At 37.6% G+C, this 18,700-nt stretch overlaps 3 protein-coding genes across 3 annotated transcripts; all 3 read left to right on the forward strand.

Annotated features, from left to right (window-relative positions):
* The first annotated feature begins 2,487 nt into the window (after positions 1–2,487).
* On the forward strand, positions 2,488–5,750 carry LOC103716242 (fatty alcohol:caffeoyl-CoA acyltransferase). The gene is made up of 2 exons (XM_039119312.1): positions 2,488–2,975; positions 4,368–5,750. Exons 1-2 carry the CDS (start codon positions 2,514–2,516, stop codon positions 5,268–5,270), a joined length of 1,365 nt encoding a protein of 454 aa, XP_038975240.1. The 5' UTR covers positions 2,488–2,513; the 3' UTR covers positions 5,271–5,750.
* Positions 5,751–8,965: 3,215 nt separating this feature from the next.
* On the forward strand, positions 8,966–13,976 carry LOC103716236 (probable glutathione peroxidase 2). Its single transcript, XM_008804159.4, has 6 exons — positions 8,966–9,212; positions 9,666–9,742; positions 11,237–11,298; positions 11,408–11,526; positions 13,407–13,574; positions 13,651–13,976. The coding sequence occupies exons 1-6, from the start codon at positions 9,168–9,170 to the stop codon at positions 13,678–13,680; spliced, it is 501 nt and encodes a 166-aa protein (XP_008802381.2). The 5' UTR covers positions 8,966–9,167; the 3' UTR covers positions 13,681–13,976.
* Positions 13,977–14,127: 151 nt separating this feature from the next.
* On the forward strand, positions 14,128–17,613 carry LOC103716238 (pentatricopeptide repeat-containing protein At2g27610-like). Its single transcript, XM_008804160.4, has one exon. It carries the CDS (start codon positions 14,593–14,595, stop codon positions 16,921–16,923), a length of 2,331 nt encoding a protein of 776 aa, XP_008802382.4. The 5' UTR covers positions 14,128–14,592; the 3' UTR covers positions 16,924–17,613.
* The last annotated feature ends 1,087 nt before the right edge of the window (positions 17,614–18,700 follow it).

Below are 18,700 nucleotides of genomic sequence, written 5' to 3' on the forward strand. Positions count from 1 at the left end.
ATATGAAGTGGTCCGATGCTAAACTTAGTGAGAGGTCACTATCAAATTTGTTGCTTGAAAGATACAAATAACTGCTCTTTGATATGATTAATTATAATGGGAAGTTTCTAGTGGTTGCACATTTTTGCCTGACAATTTGAGAATCTTTAGTTGAGTTTGATCGAGGTGCATTTCCAAATATTTGGATCTAGATAATTATAATATAAGTTTTTCTTTCTCTCTCTCCCCCTCTCTCTTTTCCTACTGAAAAAAATAAAAATCAATCATATAATAGTTTCATGATCTACCTTTTTTTTTTCTGAGCAAAATGACGGAAAATTCCTCTCATCTCCTTGAGAGGGTGTGACTTTAGGTCCTGATTGTAATTGAAAGTGGATCTATTGATTGTCCCTAGTAGAAATGCAGGCTTTTAGGCTCGATGACCATGTGATGGTGTCACCGATCATAATTGGCAAGTATCAATTTTGTTCCAAACCAATTCAATGAACTTAAAATCCAATAAACATTAAAAAAAGCAGCTTGCAATTGAGTACTTATGGTTCATCCTATTTTACATTGGTGGTAGCTTGATTTATGAAGATATGAAGTGGTCCAAAGCTAAACTAGTGAGCAGTCACCATCAAATTTGTTGCTTGAAAAATACAAATAACTGGTCTTTGATATGATCAATTATAGGGGGAAGTTTCCAGTAGTTGCACATTTTTGTCTAACAATTTGAAATTCTTTAGTTGAGTTTGAGGTGCATTTCTAAATACTTGGATCTGGATAATTATAATATAAGCACCCCCCCCCCCCCCCCCCCCCCCCCCTCCTTCTATATATATATAAAAAATCAATCATATGGTAGTTTCATGATCTACACTTTTTTTTTTCTTTTATTTATTTTTTTCGAGCAAAATGACAGAAAATTCCGTCGAACATGTTATTAGAAACAAAATGAGTACAAAAAGAAGAGATAAAAATAAAACAAGAAAATAACTAAGGATAAAGAGAGAGAAGGCGATGGATTCTGACTAGGCTACCGCTTTCATCCCTTTGCTGTTCATTGGTACAACGATCTAGCTGACTTTGAAGTACTTACCAGTTTTTTTTTTGTCATATTTAGATGGCATTATTATGAACATGAAGTTCGGTTTAAATTGTATACCAACCAATTATCTAACAACCGGTTAATTTGTTTTCAAAGGTGCTACAACAAACAAGCTAAACTTAAGTTTGTAATTAGCTGTTTCGCCAGGGATGAGGAGAAATATATCCTATAGCTCTCTCCTCTAAGGGCTTTTTTAGCTATTCCTACAGAATTAGGTTGAAAATCTTGTAGGATTTATAGATTAGGCCGTCCATTTAAGCATGGTCCTGCTACATCAACCAAATTTCATCTAGCCCAAATTATGTGGGAAGAAAAAAAATGACCTTCATAAGTTCTTTTCTTTTTCTTTCTACACCTCAGAGGTTAGGATATAGACTGGGTTTGGACAGGCACTTAGAAAATATAAGATAGAGGGGCCAAAAAATTTTTTTAGCCCAATCATATAGAAATATCTAAATAGGCTCAAAAAAAAAATTTTGCCCTCAAGGTTTGTTTGAGAAATCTAGCAAAATTGGGCTGAAAATTTTCTATATAAACCGTGCCTGTTCGGCTGATCAGCCCGTTTTCTTCTAAAATCTTATAATCCTAGTTTTGGCCTAAATCTCATTTGTGGGCATGTTGGACTGCACGATAATAAAAAAAAAAATCTATGGAGATGTTATTTTTTCTTTCCAGAGAATTTGAGCTAGAAAAAAATTAGGTTGATACAGATCTTATTTAAATAAATTATGTAATTAATAACCCTATAGAGAATCCAGCTCAATCCTGCTGGATTTTCTAGACAAGCCCATTCATTCTATTACTGTAGCAAGAATTTCCACATAGAGGTATCATATTACAATATTACAGGGTCACATGATCTATGTTGGTACAACAAAGTTAGTAGCTGTGCTTGGCTAAGAAAACTGTACAAGATCCTCCAACCCAAGTCATCATAACATCCTAAACTTTGGTGCAAGACAGGTCTAGATGGGCCACAATAAAAGCAATGCCGACCTACAGTTTCCAAATTCGATTCTATTCAGACCGGCCTTATCCCATGACCCAAAGCATCCATGTACCAGCTGGGTGGTGGTAATTTCCTGTGGTTAGATCGCAGAAATCTCATTCAAGAACGCATTAATTCAATATTGCTACAAATATTAATCATCTAAAACCCTAAGATTGCAAGTTATATCTACCTCTCTAAATGTTCTTCAAATCAGATAGCATCCCAGAACCTACGCAGCTACCATCACAAGATCTAAGACGTTACATCAAACTTTAATTGAATTGGTTGTCACAAGACCTTCGTGTGATCTCATGCCTTTTTCTTCTTCTTCTTTTTGTTTTTTGGGTTCGCCTCCCTACTTATTTTGCACCTGCATGACCCTTATATAATACCGTCAAGTTTCCTACTTCCTAGCTCACACATAGTAGAAGGATGCGAGCCTTACCCCAAGGACGAAGCCTCCTCCAAGACCTCAAGGTCACCATCCTAAGCTCCACCACTCTCTATCCATCAGAAAAAACTGAGAGGAGGTCCATGTTCCTCTCAAACATAGACCAGGTACTCAATTTCGACGTCGAAACCGTTCACTTCTTCGCCGCAAACCTCGAGTTCCCCTCGACGGCGGTTGTCGAGAGGCTTTCGCCGGCGCTGGAGAAAGTACTCGTACCATATGATTTCCTGGCAGGGAGGCTGAAGGTGGAACCTGGAGATGATGGTCGGCTGATCATAGACTGCAATGCTGCTGGTGTGGAGCTGGTGGTGGCCTCCAGTGAGCTCAAGTTGGAGGAGGTTGGAGATTTGGAGTGCCCAAACTCGGCATTCCGGCAGCTGGTAGCAAAGAATATTCCAGATAACGGGTTGGCTCTTGAGGACCGGCTTCTTTGTTCTTTTCAGGTATTTGAACAAGAAACATGTTCTACCAAGAAAACAAGAAACATATATATATATATATATATATATATATATATATATATATATATATATATATATATATATATATATATATATCACGTATGGTAGTATGAAGAGCTTGTTTAAATAAACTAAAGCACTTACAAGTTGGCTATCCTCTTCTAGTGACCTACGTGACATCATAATTGCTCGCACCAAGGCTTCCATGTCTTTTCTAAAACAACCTATCACTTTTGTTAATGCACAAAAACTGCAATTAATAGTCGAACAGCATTATAATATTGTCAAACATCTAATACCAAGTGATAATGCTGTCTTCTATATATCAAGACTTGGCATGCAGAGAAATTTATTTATAGGTTAGCGTTTCTTTACGTCACTAATTACTTTTTGCATGGGCATGCATCTTGGTACAATAGTAGCATTGCTTCATCTAAATATTACAGATTCAAAAAAAGAAAAAAAAAATATATTTTAAATATATCTAGAATTGATTATATAAGCCCATCGATCCCTTGTGAAAGGGTTGAGAACATATACCGCAAAATCTATGATAGCTAGCCACTCCTCTCTCTTTTTATTCTTTGCCGATGTAGTCATCTTTGCGTGAACCAGATGCATTATTAGGGTGAAAATGAGCGCTTGGGTGCTATCCAACCTTGTAGATATCTTGTATACTATTTAATGGCCTATTGAAGTAATATAGACTTGAAGGGAGTACTTGAGACAAAATTGTTAGACAGGCAGCACATAATGTCTCTCTCACATTAAAGGAGGGGTTAGGTGTATCCGAGGTCGGTTCCACCCTAATAGTAATTATAGCTGCCACTTTTTACCATCAAATTTTTGGTTGGATCTGGTCCACCGACCACCATTGAGTTGGTGGACCAGTCTTACGACAAACCAACATATATAAAATATGCATGTATTGTTCTATTTTTCTTGTTTTTTTATCTATATTTGTGGGTGTTGGTTTGACTGGTCCCTCGGGGTGGTGGATTATCGATCTACTCCAACCAATAATCTCTTCGCATATTTCGTGCTGTTTTTACAAATCTTCTGCAAGTTGGGCTCATACCATTGGCCAAAAATATCTATGTGAAATTATTGTCTTGTCATTTAATTAGGTAAGAATAAGACCTAGCTTTTTTTTTTTTGCTACAATAAGGCCTAGCTTTGAACAGCCAATTTTATTTTGTGTGTGTGTGTGTGTGTGTGTGTGTGTGTGTGTGTGTGAGAGAGAGAGAGAGAGAGAGAGAGAGAGAGAGAGAGTTTAAAAAAAATGTTTTTGTAAATATTTTTTGTCACAATGCAAAATATAAATATTAGAAAAAAATATTTATGCTTATTTGGCAAGCTTGAAAAATTCTGCAGGTAACCTCGTTCAAATGCGGTGGCTTCGCGCTGGGCATCTGCAACAACCACATCACCTTCGACGGCCTCAGCTTCCAGACCTTCCTCCAAAACCTCGCCGCCGTCGCATCCAACCGGCCCTTAGCCACCACCCCCTGCAACGACCGCCGCCTCCTCGCCGCTCGCTCTCCGCCACAAGTCTCATTCCCCCACCCTGAGCTCATCACCCTCCAATCCATCCCCCACCCCAACCAACACCCACCCTCCACCCTCCTCGACTCCCTCTCCAGCTACCTCCACTCCCACCTCTTCCACCTCAGCCCCGACGACATCTCCGCTCTCAAAGACAAAGCGAAAACCTCCCCTCCCCCCGCCGCGTCCAGCTTCAACGTCGCCGCCGCCCACCTCTGGCGGTGCAAGGCCCTCGCATCAAGCACGCGCAGTTCAAACAAGTTGTCGACCGTCCTCTACGCGGTCGACCTCCGGTCGAGGCTGAAGCCGCCACTCCCACGCTCGTACGCCGGCAATGCGGTGCTGAGCGCGTACGCGACTGCGGCATGCAGTGAGCTCGAGGCGGGGCCATTCGCTCGGATCGTCGAGTTGGTCTACAAAGGGGCGGAGAGGATGACCGACGAGTATGCTCGCTCGGTCATCGACTGGGGCCAGCTAAACCAGGGTTTCCCCAGGGGGGACGTCGTCGTGTCGTCGTGGCTGAGGCTAGGGTTCGGCGAGGTGGAGTACCCTTGGGGGAGGCCTAAGCATAGTTTCCCCGTGGGTAATCCCCAGTGGGACATCATCCTGCTGTTTCCTGCTAGTGGAAAGGAGGGCAAGGGGATGAATGCACTGGTTCCGCTTCCTACTGAAGATGTGGAGAAGTTCAGAAGCCTCTTCTATAAGTTTTTAGCTAGAGATGTGGTTAATTAGAAGCTAAATAAGTTTTCTAAGTGCTATAGGTTGAGCTGTTAGATTATAAGCAAGAGTGCAGCTGGTGTGTTTTTATTTTCTCTTGGGTATCAGCTGGTGAGTACGTTCTTGGTTTGATGCTTGTGTGCATGTGGATTTGTCTAATACGTAGTTCTCTATAGTTTTTGTTACATTAATGGATTAGTGGACTAAAATATATCTTACGTACTTGCAGGTTTTAGTTATATTTTTCATTTGATGATGTAAAATACCATTCAAGCTTGATTTGGGCTACAACGGTGGCACATCTGACTCCAGACCAAGCTCATCCGGTTTAAAGGCATATTTAGTTGTATGTAACTAGGCATCTGACAAATTCAGGTGATCAGTCCAACGAAATCTGATTCGACTGAGCTGAATTTGTAGACTGGATTGCAGAACATTGAAAGCACAAAAGATCGATATTCTCATTGATAATTCAGAATTCTAATCATTTTAAAATGTCTTGAATTTCATCCAATTATTATACCTTCAGAAGATTTGACCCAGGCTTGAAAATACCAATATCCAAAAATCGTGAGCCTAAAGATTTAAGAAAGGATGACAAAGGGTTTGGGACACTTGATTTTTGAATGTACGTACAACACTGTCTCGCGGAGCCCTTCTTTTAGAAGATTTCTTAACAAACCTAAGCCCTCTAATTTTCCATGATAAAATCAGCATTGAAGCCTGATTGCAACAAGAAGGGCATGCTATCGCAGATCTGATATACCAAAAACATTTCTCATGTAAAATCGTATAACACATAGAGTGGAAATTAAGACATTAAATCCGAACAACAGAAAAATAAGGTCCATGACTCCAATAAATGCATTGGTAATACCACCAGCAAGAGATCCCAAGGATCCTGAAGCAACAAATAGATATCAAAGCTACAACTACTAACAACATTGATGACAAGATTGAGATTCGAGAAGCAGACCAACAACAAAATAGATAACAATTCGAAGGGAACTCCACAAAGCTAAGATTTCAAGCTGTGGCTTCATCCAACATCTTTTCAAGTCTACCATTTCCTTCCATTACTAGAGCCCTATCTTTCTCCAGACAACAGTAGTTGATAAACAACAATGCAAAAGAAAAGAACAAATCACATAATCTTATACAAAGTTGACCTAAGCTTATTCAAAGATTAAGCAGTGTAATCAAAGCTGACCTACAGAACAAATAAATAAAAGAACAAAGTTTGATGCGTACAGCAAAAGATTTCATCTCAGTTTGAATTAATGTCAGGCACTGTTTGATTTATGTTTGTTCGACATCCATAACGAGTATACACACAGCATATATGCCACAACAATGAAACATAATGAACATTTAGGGACTATTTGAACTATGAAGCAGCGAGTACTATTTTCACATAAAATTACCCTCACAGAGCCTGTGGATTTTGATTGAAGAAAAGTTTATTGATCATGCAGAGTTTCACATCACCATCTTTGCTACCAGTCAAGAACAAGCTGGTATTTGGGGTAGTTGAAGTCCTGGTGACAATTCAGTCACACCAAGTAATGGCATATATTTTAGAATCTAGTTTCCATTCAAGAAGACACTTTCTAATAGAATCTTCAACTACAAAGCTTTTATGCTGGCATTTTGACAAAGTTACTCACATCTTAGCTCGGTTTGCCATCTCTCATAATATTTCTCATGTATAAGATTGTTATACACTACTCTCATTGTTTTTCCTCTCTAATATCCATTGAGAACTCATTTGTTTTGAGAGTAGTTGATTTAATGAAATTATAATTAGCAATTTCTATTAGGGAAAAACTACAGTAAGACCCTTTTTTTTTCTTGGCAAAATGGTGTATTAAGTTTGGCTTATCGTTTGCATCTAAACATATCTATGTATTCCTCAGATGTTTGTGGTACAATAAGCTATGGCGCTTGGTTTAGCTACTAAAACCTAAATAAAAGGGGTGTGTGTGCACGCATGCGCCTGTGTGTGCTGAGAGAAAGAGAGAGAGGTAAAATGGATATTCACTCAGATCCAACCAGGATTAGATCGGATGATAGGGATTCTACATCAACGATTCTTATAGTTGGATATGATCTATTATCTTTAACCTACTTACAAAATAAAAATCACGTTTTTTAGAGATTCATAGCCTGTACAGCAAATTATCAAAAAAAATGTATTTATCTTGTTATTTAAATTGTTCAAAGTTTTGGACCACTTGATGCATAAAATAGGAGCCTCCAAATTACATAATTTTGGTGTATAAATATTTTAAAGATAGTATACCACATCCAATAACTGGGATCATTAATATGAGATCCTATCATCCAACCTAGACTTTACTGAATTTGAGTGGAGATTCAATCAAATGTAGCCAAGTCTCTCTCTCTCTCTCTCTCTCTCTCTCTCTCTCTCTCTCTCTCTCTCTCTCTTCCTATATATGTATGTATGTATGTATTATGTTGGCCCAAAGAGGAAGTGCTAACTCATTCATGTTGTCACCCACAATCGAGTTGACTCTCTCTCTCTCTCGATAGCATTTTAAGGGATGGGTGCTAAATATTCTGAGCCATTTTATCTGCAAATTTGAGAAAATCAAAGCTTTCTCCCCCATAATAACATTTGCAATTTTTTTTTTTTGGAGTAGGCCAAGAGTCTTATGAATTTTCTTTCATAGTTTTTCCTTTTGAGCGTATCATTGTCATCATTAGGAAGGTTACAAGAAACCAACCTAAATATCTAAAATTTGAAAGGTGAAAATTTTTGAAAATATCTTATAGTTTTGAGATGTGAATAGGCATGTTAGACCTCGCTAGGCAATAACTTAAAAAAGATTTAAAAATAATCACTTTTAAAATTATTATAGTTAATAATTAATTACTTTTAAAAGAGAGTTGTGAAAACAATTTTCGTAAAAGGATATCTAATGCAACTCAGGATTCTAAATGCACCATAAACCGCCCAGCTCTAGGCCTGATAGTGCAATGTTCAATATTTATGCAGGGACATTAGAGTAATAAGGGACTGAATTGCAAGATATGGCTTGTGTAAGAACAAGAAAACAAACTTGTTTCATTCTACTTACTGAGAGATTCAATAATGCAATAAGCACACCATATCACCATGCTAGACCATGTAGCTAAATTGTCACTAAGTGGACCTAAAGAGGCTAGTCTTTGGTAAATGGATACCTAAGCTATCCTATCCCAATTATGTATCTAGTATGTGTCATCTGTCTTCAGGTCAACTGAAATGAGATACGATTGATTGTTTTCTCTTAGATTGGATAAAAAAAATATCCTAATTTAATTTGAGAAGAGAAACAGCCCCCCTCCCCTAGAAGAAGGTATCCCTAACTTAAATACATAGGATGGAAGGTGAAAAATTTGAAAACATCTAAAACATTTGAGAATCGACCAATATAGCAAGCAATATATCAAAATCTCGGCCAACAAAGTAAATTTAAAATTAACAAGTATTTTTATTAATCAAAATATCTATTCAAGGAATTAACATCATTTCGAGCCTATAAGTGAATATATTATATCGATTTTACTCAAATTTTTATCACTAGACATCAGTTAACAACTTAATGAGAACTTCAAAGTTTAACCCTGTTTCAGCACATGATGCATTTTGATGGTTACGTCCATGAATAATATGATCAGTGGCGCCTTGGATGGCTGTTGTGGAGTGCCGTGCAAATCTCTAGGAAACAGCAGGAAACTTACGCTCTAAGAAACAACAGAAGGAAGTCAACTAAACGCCTAAATTTGACGTTAGTCAGCAAAACAAAAAAAAAAATCCACCGTCACGTGCACATCCAACGCTACCAGTTTCTAATGCCTGCCTTCTTCTGTTTTTCCTCCTGCAACTGAAGCCCGGAGAAAAAAAAAATGGCAGCAGAAATGCCCGACTCCATCTATGACATCACCGTCAAGGTAATGGCTTCATCTCTTCTTCCCAAGACCCTGCTTTTGATGTCTTCCATCCTTTTTCATTTGCTGCTGTCTTGGGTTTCTGATGTGATTGATATGTTCTATTTCTGTTGCTAAGATGGAATTCTAGCCATAGTACGCGACTCAGTTTCTTTTTTCTTTTGTAATATTTTAACCAACTTTAAATAATTTGATTTTAAGGTCTTCTTTCAATCCAGGGGAATAGTTTACAGATCAGGTTCGATTTTGTTGGATTGAAGGCTTTTTCTTGTAAATTTGAGGACTTTTGATCTTATTCTTTCTTTCTTTTGACCAATTGTCCTTTTTATTGAAAAGAAGAATGGGTTTATAAATGGTTAATTGGATGATCTTTGATTCAGCATATATTTCTCTTCCATTTCCCCCTTAATTTTCTTTTCTCAGTTTTTTTATTTGATGGGGTGATTTTAATCGCAGGATATGAGCGGCAATGATGTGAGCCTCAGTACTTACAGTGGAAAGGTTCTTCTTATGGTCAATGTTGCTTCTAAATGGTATTTGCTCAACAAGAATTGCTTAGATTTCATTATTAGAGTTTCTCTTCTATGATAGTATCTTTATAAATTTAGATGTTAATGGAGATCAACACCTTAAGATCCAGTTATATATCTTATACAGATGATTTGGTGGTTTGCAACATGTTTGTATGAGCTATCTTGAATGATATCTGCTACATATGTCATTGAATTGTAAAGAGGTGGATGTTTAATGCTTGCATATCTTGGGCTTTGTGTTGCTCCAGAATTTGAACTCTAAATTGTAAAATTGAATCCATTAATATTCTGAGTTGGGAGGGAGGCTGCTCTTCAGGAAGTATTTGTTCGTATGTTAATTTGCTGATTGTTATTATCTCATGTATAGCTGTTAGTGTGGATTCTTCTAAATGGAATTATTGCTAGTTGGGTACTCTGTATTTTTAGCTTATGACTTCCTGTTGACCTGCTATGGTATTGTTTGGCATCTTTCGTGGATTAGTAATGAACCCAATGCCTGATATATTCACTGCTTCAGGTCAATCATCCTCTTTTTTTTTTTTAATATACTTCTGTGTGAAAGTTTCATAACTCTGGCTTAATTTCACTTTATGATTTGTGGCTCACTATTGTTAAGTCTGATATATATTGTCAATTCAGACGAAACAGCTTAAGTTTTGGGGATCTAGTGGTTAACTAACAAGGTATCAGTGCTCAAGTTTCTGGAGCTATGAGTGCACATGCAGTTCACACGACTCCAGTTTTTACCTTTTTTTTGTCTTCATTTATGGACGGTCTTAAATTTCGTATCAACTTTGGTGCTGATATATGAGATCTACTAGGATATTGCCCAGATTTTTTTTCCAATTATTGTTTAATATTAAATGCTGCATTTCATGGAACTATTTCTTTTATCATCCAAATATGGGTCTGCGTGCTGCTACATCTCCTAAGAAAAATCATATGAATGTAAATGCTGATCTATATCATTAACATGGAGCTGAAACTTCAATATACTCTATCTAAATCCAGATTTTTTCTTGACAACATGATGGTTTCATAGTTTTGAATTCTACTGGCAAGTGAACAAAGTTTTGTTGGTACATTTGAACCATCTTTTCTCACCCCCCCCCCCCCCCCCCCCCCCCCCCAAAAAAAAAAAGAAGTATTGGCATGATTAAGGTTGATCATGGCTTATCAGTTCAGAAATATTAATTGCCATTCTTATGTGTTAATTCTTGTATTTATTCAGGACTAACTAGTTTTTATCTCGACTAAGGAATTCAGCTACTGAAGATACCTCGTACCTTCCTGGGCATGAAAACTTGACTTGTTGATACTGGTTGGAAACATTAAAAAAAATAGGATGCCATTTGGGAACAAAGTCGTAACTTAATTTCAGAAGGGCAGTTATACTGGACATATTTATACTGACTTTTGATTTTCGCAATGCTTCATTTGTTTATTCTATTGCATAGTCTCCTGATCCTTTTTTAACTTTTGGGGTTGATGCAGTGGGTTAACACACTCCAACTACAAAGAGATGAATGCTTTGTATGAGAAGTACAAGAATAAAGGTTGGTTGCCAATTTGTGTTTCCTGTTCCATGAATTCAAATATCTTTTACATATTTTCAAATTATAGATGACTTGTTTGGTGATGTTTGATTTGGATTTATCTTCACAGGTTTTGAGATACTGGCATTTCCATGCAACCAGTTTGCTGGTCAGGAACCTGGAAACAATGAAGAAATTAAGGAGGTTGCGTGCACAATGTTTAAAGCTGAGTTCCCCATTTTTGATAAGGTGGTTAAAACAGAAATCTTCAACCCAAAAATTTTCCTTGCGCTGTTTCATTCATGACTATAACTATTTGGTACTGGCTACATGAGTCGTTCACCTACCATTTCCTTTGACCCAATGCGGAAATCCTTCGTGTGTTGCCTATGTTTATCAAGATCTTTATTTTCCCATCTCATATTGGAAGTTTTGAAATTAGAGTTCTTTGATGTCATAATAACTTCTCAATAACTTGGAGTAGGTGAAGAGATTCAGTAGTCCTTTACTGCTAGGAGCAAATAGGCCTCCCAACTTCAAAAATCTTATCTGTCAAATGGAGTTCTTTGAGGACTGAAATCTTATCATGCTAGGCTTGGATCAGCATTCAAATCAAGCTCCACATCTGGTCCATTTACTTGATATATGTTATATAAGTTAATTGGGATATGGTGCATGATATCTCAATTTTATCTCATAATCAGAGATAGATTATAACTTTCACAGAACAGCGAATGTATGTTTTGAATTTTCAGCATTTTGCTTGCTGAAACTGCGTCTGTCAATTGTAGATACGCAGAACATTGAAGATAAATAGTGATCCTAGCAATTTCTTAATCCAAATTGTCAAAAGCTTAATACAAGCCATAATATGAGCCAAAGTATAAAATTGTTCTGTGCTACATTAACCTGTGATATTCCAAGAGTCCACCATCAATTGGTTTATAGAAGGTAGGGACATCTATTATATAGCAGGGAACTCTAATCCATTCTCAGTTATTCATGAATCTTCAATTTGATGATTCAGAAAGTTGAGGTCAAAAAGATAAGGCTAACATGGACAGTCCACTTACCAAGTTGATGTAAACAATCCAACTAAAGCTAATGTACTTCTATTCTTTCAGGTTCATGTAATTCTAAAGTTTCCTTGTTCTCAGAAGGTGAATACAAGCAGAATAGTTTCCTAAGATATATTTTCTTAAAGAGATCCATAAAAATTCTTTTTTAAAAAGAATAGTGACCTCTCATTGATATTATATTCTCACGTTCCCTCCATTTTGCCTCGACTTTTGCTTCTTAAGTCAGGTTCAAGCATAGTGATGAGGTTTTCATATGAAGTTGGACAATATATGCCATTCTTTGCTGTGCTCAACATCTTTCAAACCTTTAAACCATATTCTACCTACTGGGGGAAAATACATTGTAATTCTACTTAGTTTTTTTCCCTTAGCATAAGAGAAACAAAGATCTTGTGGGCAGTGGAATTTAGATCAGACTGCCTTATACACATAATTGTCCAATTCTGCCTGCACAATGGGGTAACTTCATATGCCTGTTCTGGTGTATCTAAGAGTTGGGGAAATCTGATCGGTTCTGTAGAATACTAAGAAAGCATCAGTATTTATAGTAGATAAAGTACAGTAAAAAGGTGAAACTTGTGCTTTTTTTGATAGGAAATCTTACGCAATTGATTATTTATGATTTATGATGCATGTGGAAGATTTCCCTAAAATTATTACCATCTATAACAAATTTTTTCATCAATTGACAAGTTTTGGTGCTCTCAAGGTTCTTTTTTAATCCCCTTTTTTATGTTTTTAATTATATGATTTACTATTGAAATATTGGGATTTGCATCTGCCAGTGGCCAAGTTGGTCCCCTTCAAACTCTAGGCTTTGATCTGATTGCTACATTTTATATTGGGCCTTGTTGAACACAGTGTTGATTTTATGGTTTTCTTGAGGTTTTTTTTTTTCATTGGTTCAGTTTGAAAATCATATATTAGACCTTATCTATCTAACAAAAGAAATCACTAACATGTAAGCCATGGAAATATATATACAAATACATACATGCATACATAAATATATTTTGAAATCCTTTTCTTTTTTCCTTTGGTTTACTCTAGATTGAAGTGAATGGGAAGAACGCTGCACCCCTATATAAGTTCCTAAAATCCCAGAAAGGTGGTATTTTTGGAGATGGCATCAAATGGAACTTCACCAAGTTTCTTGTTGCCAAAGATGGCAAGGTCATGGAGCGATATGCACCAACCACTTCACCATTGAAAATAGAGGTTCTACTCCTGCACGCTGACCTCATGCTATTTTCCCCACATCCAGTAGCTGTGACACTCTTTTCTCTTCTTGCAGAAGGACATCCAGAAGCTTTTGGAGTCTTAACAAAGTCATCAACTTATTTCTCTGGATGCGAGTTTAATGTCAGGTTCCATATGTTAGGTTTGAATAAAAGGATGATGATGTGTATTTGAGGATTTACTCCTTGTAGAAAACTACCTGAGCTTGGATTGTTTTCCTGTCTGAAAAAAACAGTTATATTTAATTTCTTTACTTGCTCTTTGGTAAATCAGCAGACTTGGGTGATGCTTTACTGATCTGTTAATAAGCAAACAGGCACCATGGAAGACAAATTTTTGTTAGCTTGTCATCTGGAAAGTAGAGGGGCTTTATCCTGCTCATCTTCTGTCCTCAACTCTGACAGTAATTTCCTTCGCATCTGCCATGAATGCCATGTGTCTCACTTCTTTCGTCAATTTCTTGTGCTGTTGCTTGAGTTGTGCACCATGGTTAGTTCATATGGTGCAATCAGTAGATATCCATCAGTGGTTGTTTTGGATCACTAGTATGATCATAATTGATCCCTGATTAATAAGCCTTCCATGCATGCGAGTTCAGCTTAATGTATCAAAGCATAAGTTTTCATTTCTGCGGACCGTCTATTATGGACTTAAATCAAGTTGAAATTTCGATTAAAATGATTGGAAAAGTAGCAAAACTTGTAGTTGAGAACTTAAGATAGAAATCCACTAAACCATTTTACCTGCAACGTTATGAAATGTTCTCTGCCAATGCTGTATCTTGTTTCATGCAGAAGAATTGTTGTGTGGCATCAATTGTTATTTGCTAAATCAATATTGGAATTGGATAAGGTTGTCGGCCATGTCAATAGTTTGTGAAGTGGGCCAAAGCCCACTACCATCTCTCTCCACCAACATTGGAAGACATCTCTGAATATGGATAGAGATCCAAATTTCCGAGGGACACAGACCGTTGCTCTCCCGCCACAACTCAAAAATGATGAGCTCTTCTCGGGTGCTCATTTCCCACCCCTTGTGCCCTCCTCACCCCCAAAATCTTTGTCGTCCCTTCCACCCTCACCCCGAATGGAAGAAAACCCCAAACACCCTCTCTCTTCGACCAAAAGAGCCCATTTTTCCCCATTATAGAAATCCCGAAAGCCTCAACCTTGAACCCATGAAGGACGAACACAAGCAAGTCTTAACTAGGACGTATTCCAAAAAGATTAGCAGTTCACCAACTACACGGCTGTCGTACACCCAGAGCTTGAATAGATTGATAAATTCAGACAGGCTCGCCGAGGCCATGGATTTGTATGTCGAGATTAGAAACAAAGGCCTCGAAGCCGGGATTATTCTCGAATCTGTATTGATTGATGCTTTGATGAAATCTGGTCGAGTGACTGATGCCTTCCAAGTATTTGAATCAATGCCTGAGAGGAATGTCATCACATGGACTTCGATGTTATCAGGTTGCGTCCGAAATGATCGTCAGGCGATTGCGTTCTCCTTGTTTGTTGAAATGCTTGAAGCCGGTGTGCTTCCCAATGATTTCACCTTCAATGCCATGCTTCAGGCTTGTGCTGACCGGGGAGCTCTGGGTTTAGGAGAGCAGGTGCATTCGCTAGCGGTCCGTGCCGGGCTTGCGGATGATCGCTGGATTGGCAATTGTCTCATCGAATTTTATTCGAGATGTGGGTTGATGGCTAAAGCAACAAAAGTCTTTGATAGGATGCTGGATCTGGATTTGGTGAGTTTCACCTCATTGATTTCAGGGTTTTCTAGGAACAATCAGTTTGAGTCTGCAGTAAGTGCATTTGATCAGATGGTGAGACTGGGGTTAGAACCAAACGAGCACACGATCACTAGTATTTTGACTGCTTGTGGACCGCTGCTTGGTGAACAGATCCATGCCTACATGATTAAAACCATGATTGCCCAGAGTGTTTATTCTGGAAGTGCTTTAATTGATTTTTACTCCAGAAATTTTGAGTTCAGACGAGCTAGAGAGGTATTTGAGAAGCTGGAAGCTAAGAACATGGTAACTTGGAGTTCAATGATCTCTTGCTGTCTCCGGAATGACCAAGTAGAAGAAGCTATGAGAATGTTCTATGACATGGTTTGTGCAGGTTTCAAGCCAAATGAGTTCACCTTTGCGGTTACTTTTGGAGCTTGTGGATTGTGGTCCGAGTCCATTGCCTTTGGACGTCAACTCCATTGCTCCACGATTAAGCTCAACTTGGTATCAGATACTCGTGTATTCAATGCTTTACTGACCATGTATGCTAGAAGTGGTGAGGTTGAAGAACTAGAGAAGTTGTTTGAGAGAATTGAAGACCCTGATATTGTCTCTTGGTGTGCAGCTATATCTGGCTATTTCCAAAATGGATTTGACGAGAGGTCTACAAGGTTACTTTGCCAGATGCATAGGAAAGGGTACATACCTAATGAACATGGATTCTCTAGTGCCTTAAGTTCTTGTGCAAATCTTGCTTTGCTAGATCAAGGCAGGCAATTTCATTGTCTTGCATTGAAGTTGGGATGTGATCTTCTTGTTTGCACAGGGAATGCACTGGTTAACATGTATTCCAAGTGTGGGTGTATCGACGATGCAAGATTGGCATTTGATGTCATGCACACCCATGATGTTATTTCATGGAACTCGTTGATTCATGGTTATGCACATCATGGGCATGGGAAGAAGGTGATCAAAGTGTTTGATGAGATGGTGGAGTCCAGCTGCTGCATCCCAGACCATTCAACATTTGTGGGGATTTTGGCTGGATGTAGTCATGTAGGTAATGTCGATGAAGCAGTAAGATACTTTAAGATCATGAGAGATCACTATGGCATAGTACCATCTGCCTCTCACTATGCATGTATCGTTGACATGATGGGTCGAGCTGGAAGACTTGGTGAAGCTCTTCATATCATTGATCAGATGCCATTTGAAGTGGATGTTTTGGTATGGAAGACACTGTTAGCATCTTGCAAACTGCATAAGAATCTAGAACTAGGAAGTTTTGCTGCAGACAAGGTTATGGAGTTGTCTCCGAGGGACTCCGCAAGCTATGTGCTTCTCTCAAATTTGCATGCTCAGCACGGAGAATGGGAAGATGCAGAGAGAGTGAGGGGAATGATGGAGGAAAGAGGAGTCAAGAAAGATGCTGGATGGAGTTGGATTGAGACCAAGTGTGAAGTGCATGCTTTTGTTGCAAGGGATAACTCTCATCTGGAAGCTGAATCTATTTATCAGATATTAGAAGAGCTCTTTGAGGTCATGAAAGATGAAGGCTATTCGCCTTCTGCAAGCTTTAGTGATTTATGACAATCAAGGGATAGAATAATGTTTGCATTGTCTCAAGAGAATGGAAAAACTGGAGAATGTAAAGGACTGACAGAAACAAGGTAAGACAACCAAATCAAACACAATTTTACAGCATGTAAGAATCCAAATGGATAGAAAGTTCAAAGATGCTTAATTTACTCCTACTCTAGCAAAGCTTTCAAGAGGGCGGGCTTTAGTGCAATAGTTAGTTTTCTCTATTGTGAGCTAGGTATCATAGATTTGAGATATGGAAACAGCCTCTCCGCACACAGGGATAAGGCTGCATACATCTAACCTTCCCTAGATCCAATTAGTGGCAAGCATCTCATTCATTGCATCTCATTCATTAAGATGCTTTTTTTTTCTAGTGAAGCTTTCAAGATGGCTCTGTATTGTTGCAGTCTCCAACTTTTCCTGATATGAATAATGAAAATGTTTTATGAAAGAGATGAGAAGATAAAAAACAAGATCCAGTTGAATCTCCACATCCTAACATGTGCACTTCCAATTATTGAAAGATTTTGTAGTGTTCTATTTAACTCTTCATTTAGAGAAACTTTCATGCTCTTTCTGTATCTTCTCCAGTGATTTATTTTTCATGAACCATCAATCCTAGTGTGTGAAGGAAAATCAGATGTAGTTGTCTCATTTTGTATAAATTCTCAATAGTAATAAATAATAGTTTCGACTTGCTGATATCTTTATACTATTGCATAACTAATGCATTTACTCTGGATAATAGTTTTTGAGATGACCTTTCTAATTTGTGTCAACATACATGGGAAAACTGTCAAATTTTTCTTTTTATTTTGGATTGGGAGGGGGGTGGACAACTGTTACTGAGCATTTTGCTCACGATTAGATGCATACTCAATCCCATCCTCCACATTTGATTGATGATACTAGTTCAAACTGTCTTTCAAGTAAAGACCATAAAGATTAGGGAATGGTTGGCTACTAGCATGACTATCTTCTTAAAGATATTTAAGTCAGAGAAATTCAGGAAAATGTGAATAGGTAAATATCCTAGCATAAAGCTGATGAGCATTTAGAGGATACCATCCTCTAAATTAAAGGGTAGCAGAGGGGACATGCCATCCTCTAAATTAAGATTATGTAGGCACATACTTAATACGTTTGATGTTTTACTTTCCTCTAAGTAAAATAGAAATCTTATTCTCATCTCCTTGCTCGATAAATATAGCTCCACTTTTCTATTTTTCTTTTTCTTCATTTTCTTATCTATCTCTATATTCCTATCTCCATTCATCTTTTCAGTATTGTCTGTTGCATGTCTAATCACCTACTCTGCAGCTGAAAATTACTATTTTTTTAAAAAAAATCTACTTCTATTGAACAGCAACGTTACAAATCGCATTATCCTTGATACTTCTTTGATGGTCTCCACACTCAACACTTGTACTTCATATTATTCCTGTTTCACAGTAGTTGTATTTAAAACAATTTCTATATTCCAAATTGATATACATGCACAGAATTTTGAACTCATAGCATGCAACAAGAGTTATGTGAAAAAAATAAAAGCCCCTTTAGCATTAAATATATAATTTGTAAATAGTGGAATCTATTTCGCATTGGATGTTAGGGTCATTTCTTGGTATGAAAGGTGCTCTCTTTTAGAATTGTTTTTCTATTTTCTTATTTTCTTTTATTTATTTATTTCTCTATTTCAAGAGGAACTGGAATGTTTTGTGGAAACTGCCTAAAGTCCACCCTCTCTTCCCTTTTTTTTAAGAGAAAGAACCCGCTACTTGAA

This window comes from Phoenix dactylifera, unplaced genomic scaffold, assembly GCF_009389715.1.
Source record: "Phoenix dactylifera cultivar Barhee BC4 unplaced genomic scaffold, palm_55x_up_171113_PBpolish2nd_filt_p 000526F, whole genome shotgun sequence".
Classification (NCBI taxonomy): domain Eukaryota; kingdom Viridiplantae; phylum Streptophyta; class Magnoliopsida; order Arecales; family Arecaceae; genus Phoenix; species Phoenix dactylifera.

What these genes read in the sequence shown, in the direction of transcription:
- LOC103716238 (XM_008804160.4), top strand. Translation starts at nt 14,593, where the DNA reads ATGATGAGCTCTTCTCGGGTGCTCATTTCCCACCCCTTGTGCCCTCCT.
- LOC103716236 (XM_008804159.4), top strand. Translation starts at nt 9,168, where the DNA reads ATGGCAGCAGAAATGCCCGACTCCATCTATGACATCACCGTCAAG. An exon ending in TCTATGACATCACCGTCAAG is followed by an intron (nt 9,213 to 9,665) that starts GTAATGGCTTCA and finishes TTTTAATCGCAG; the next exon opens with GATATGAGCGGCAATGATGT. An exon ending in CTTCACCATTGAAAATAGAG is followed by an intron (nt 13,575 to 13,650) that starts GTTCTACTCCTG and finishes CTCTTCTTGCAG; the next exon opens with AAGGACATCCAGAAGCTTTT.
- LOC103716242 (XM_039119312.1), top strand. Translation starts at nt 2,514, where the DNA reads ATGCGAGCCTTACCCCAAGGACGAAGCCTCCTCCAAGACCTCAAGGTC. An exon ending in GGCTTCTTTGTTCTTTTCAG is followed by an intron (nt 2,976 to 4,367) that starts GTATTTGAACAA and finishes AAAATTCTGCAG; the next exon opens with GTAACCTCGTTCAAATGCGG.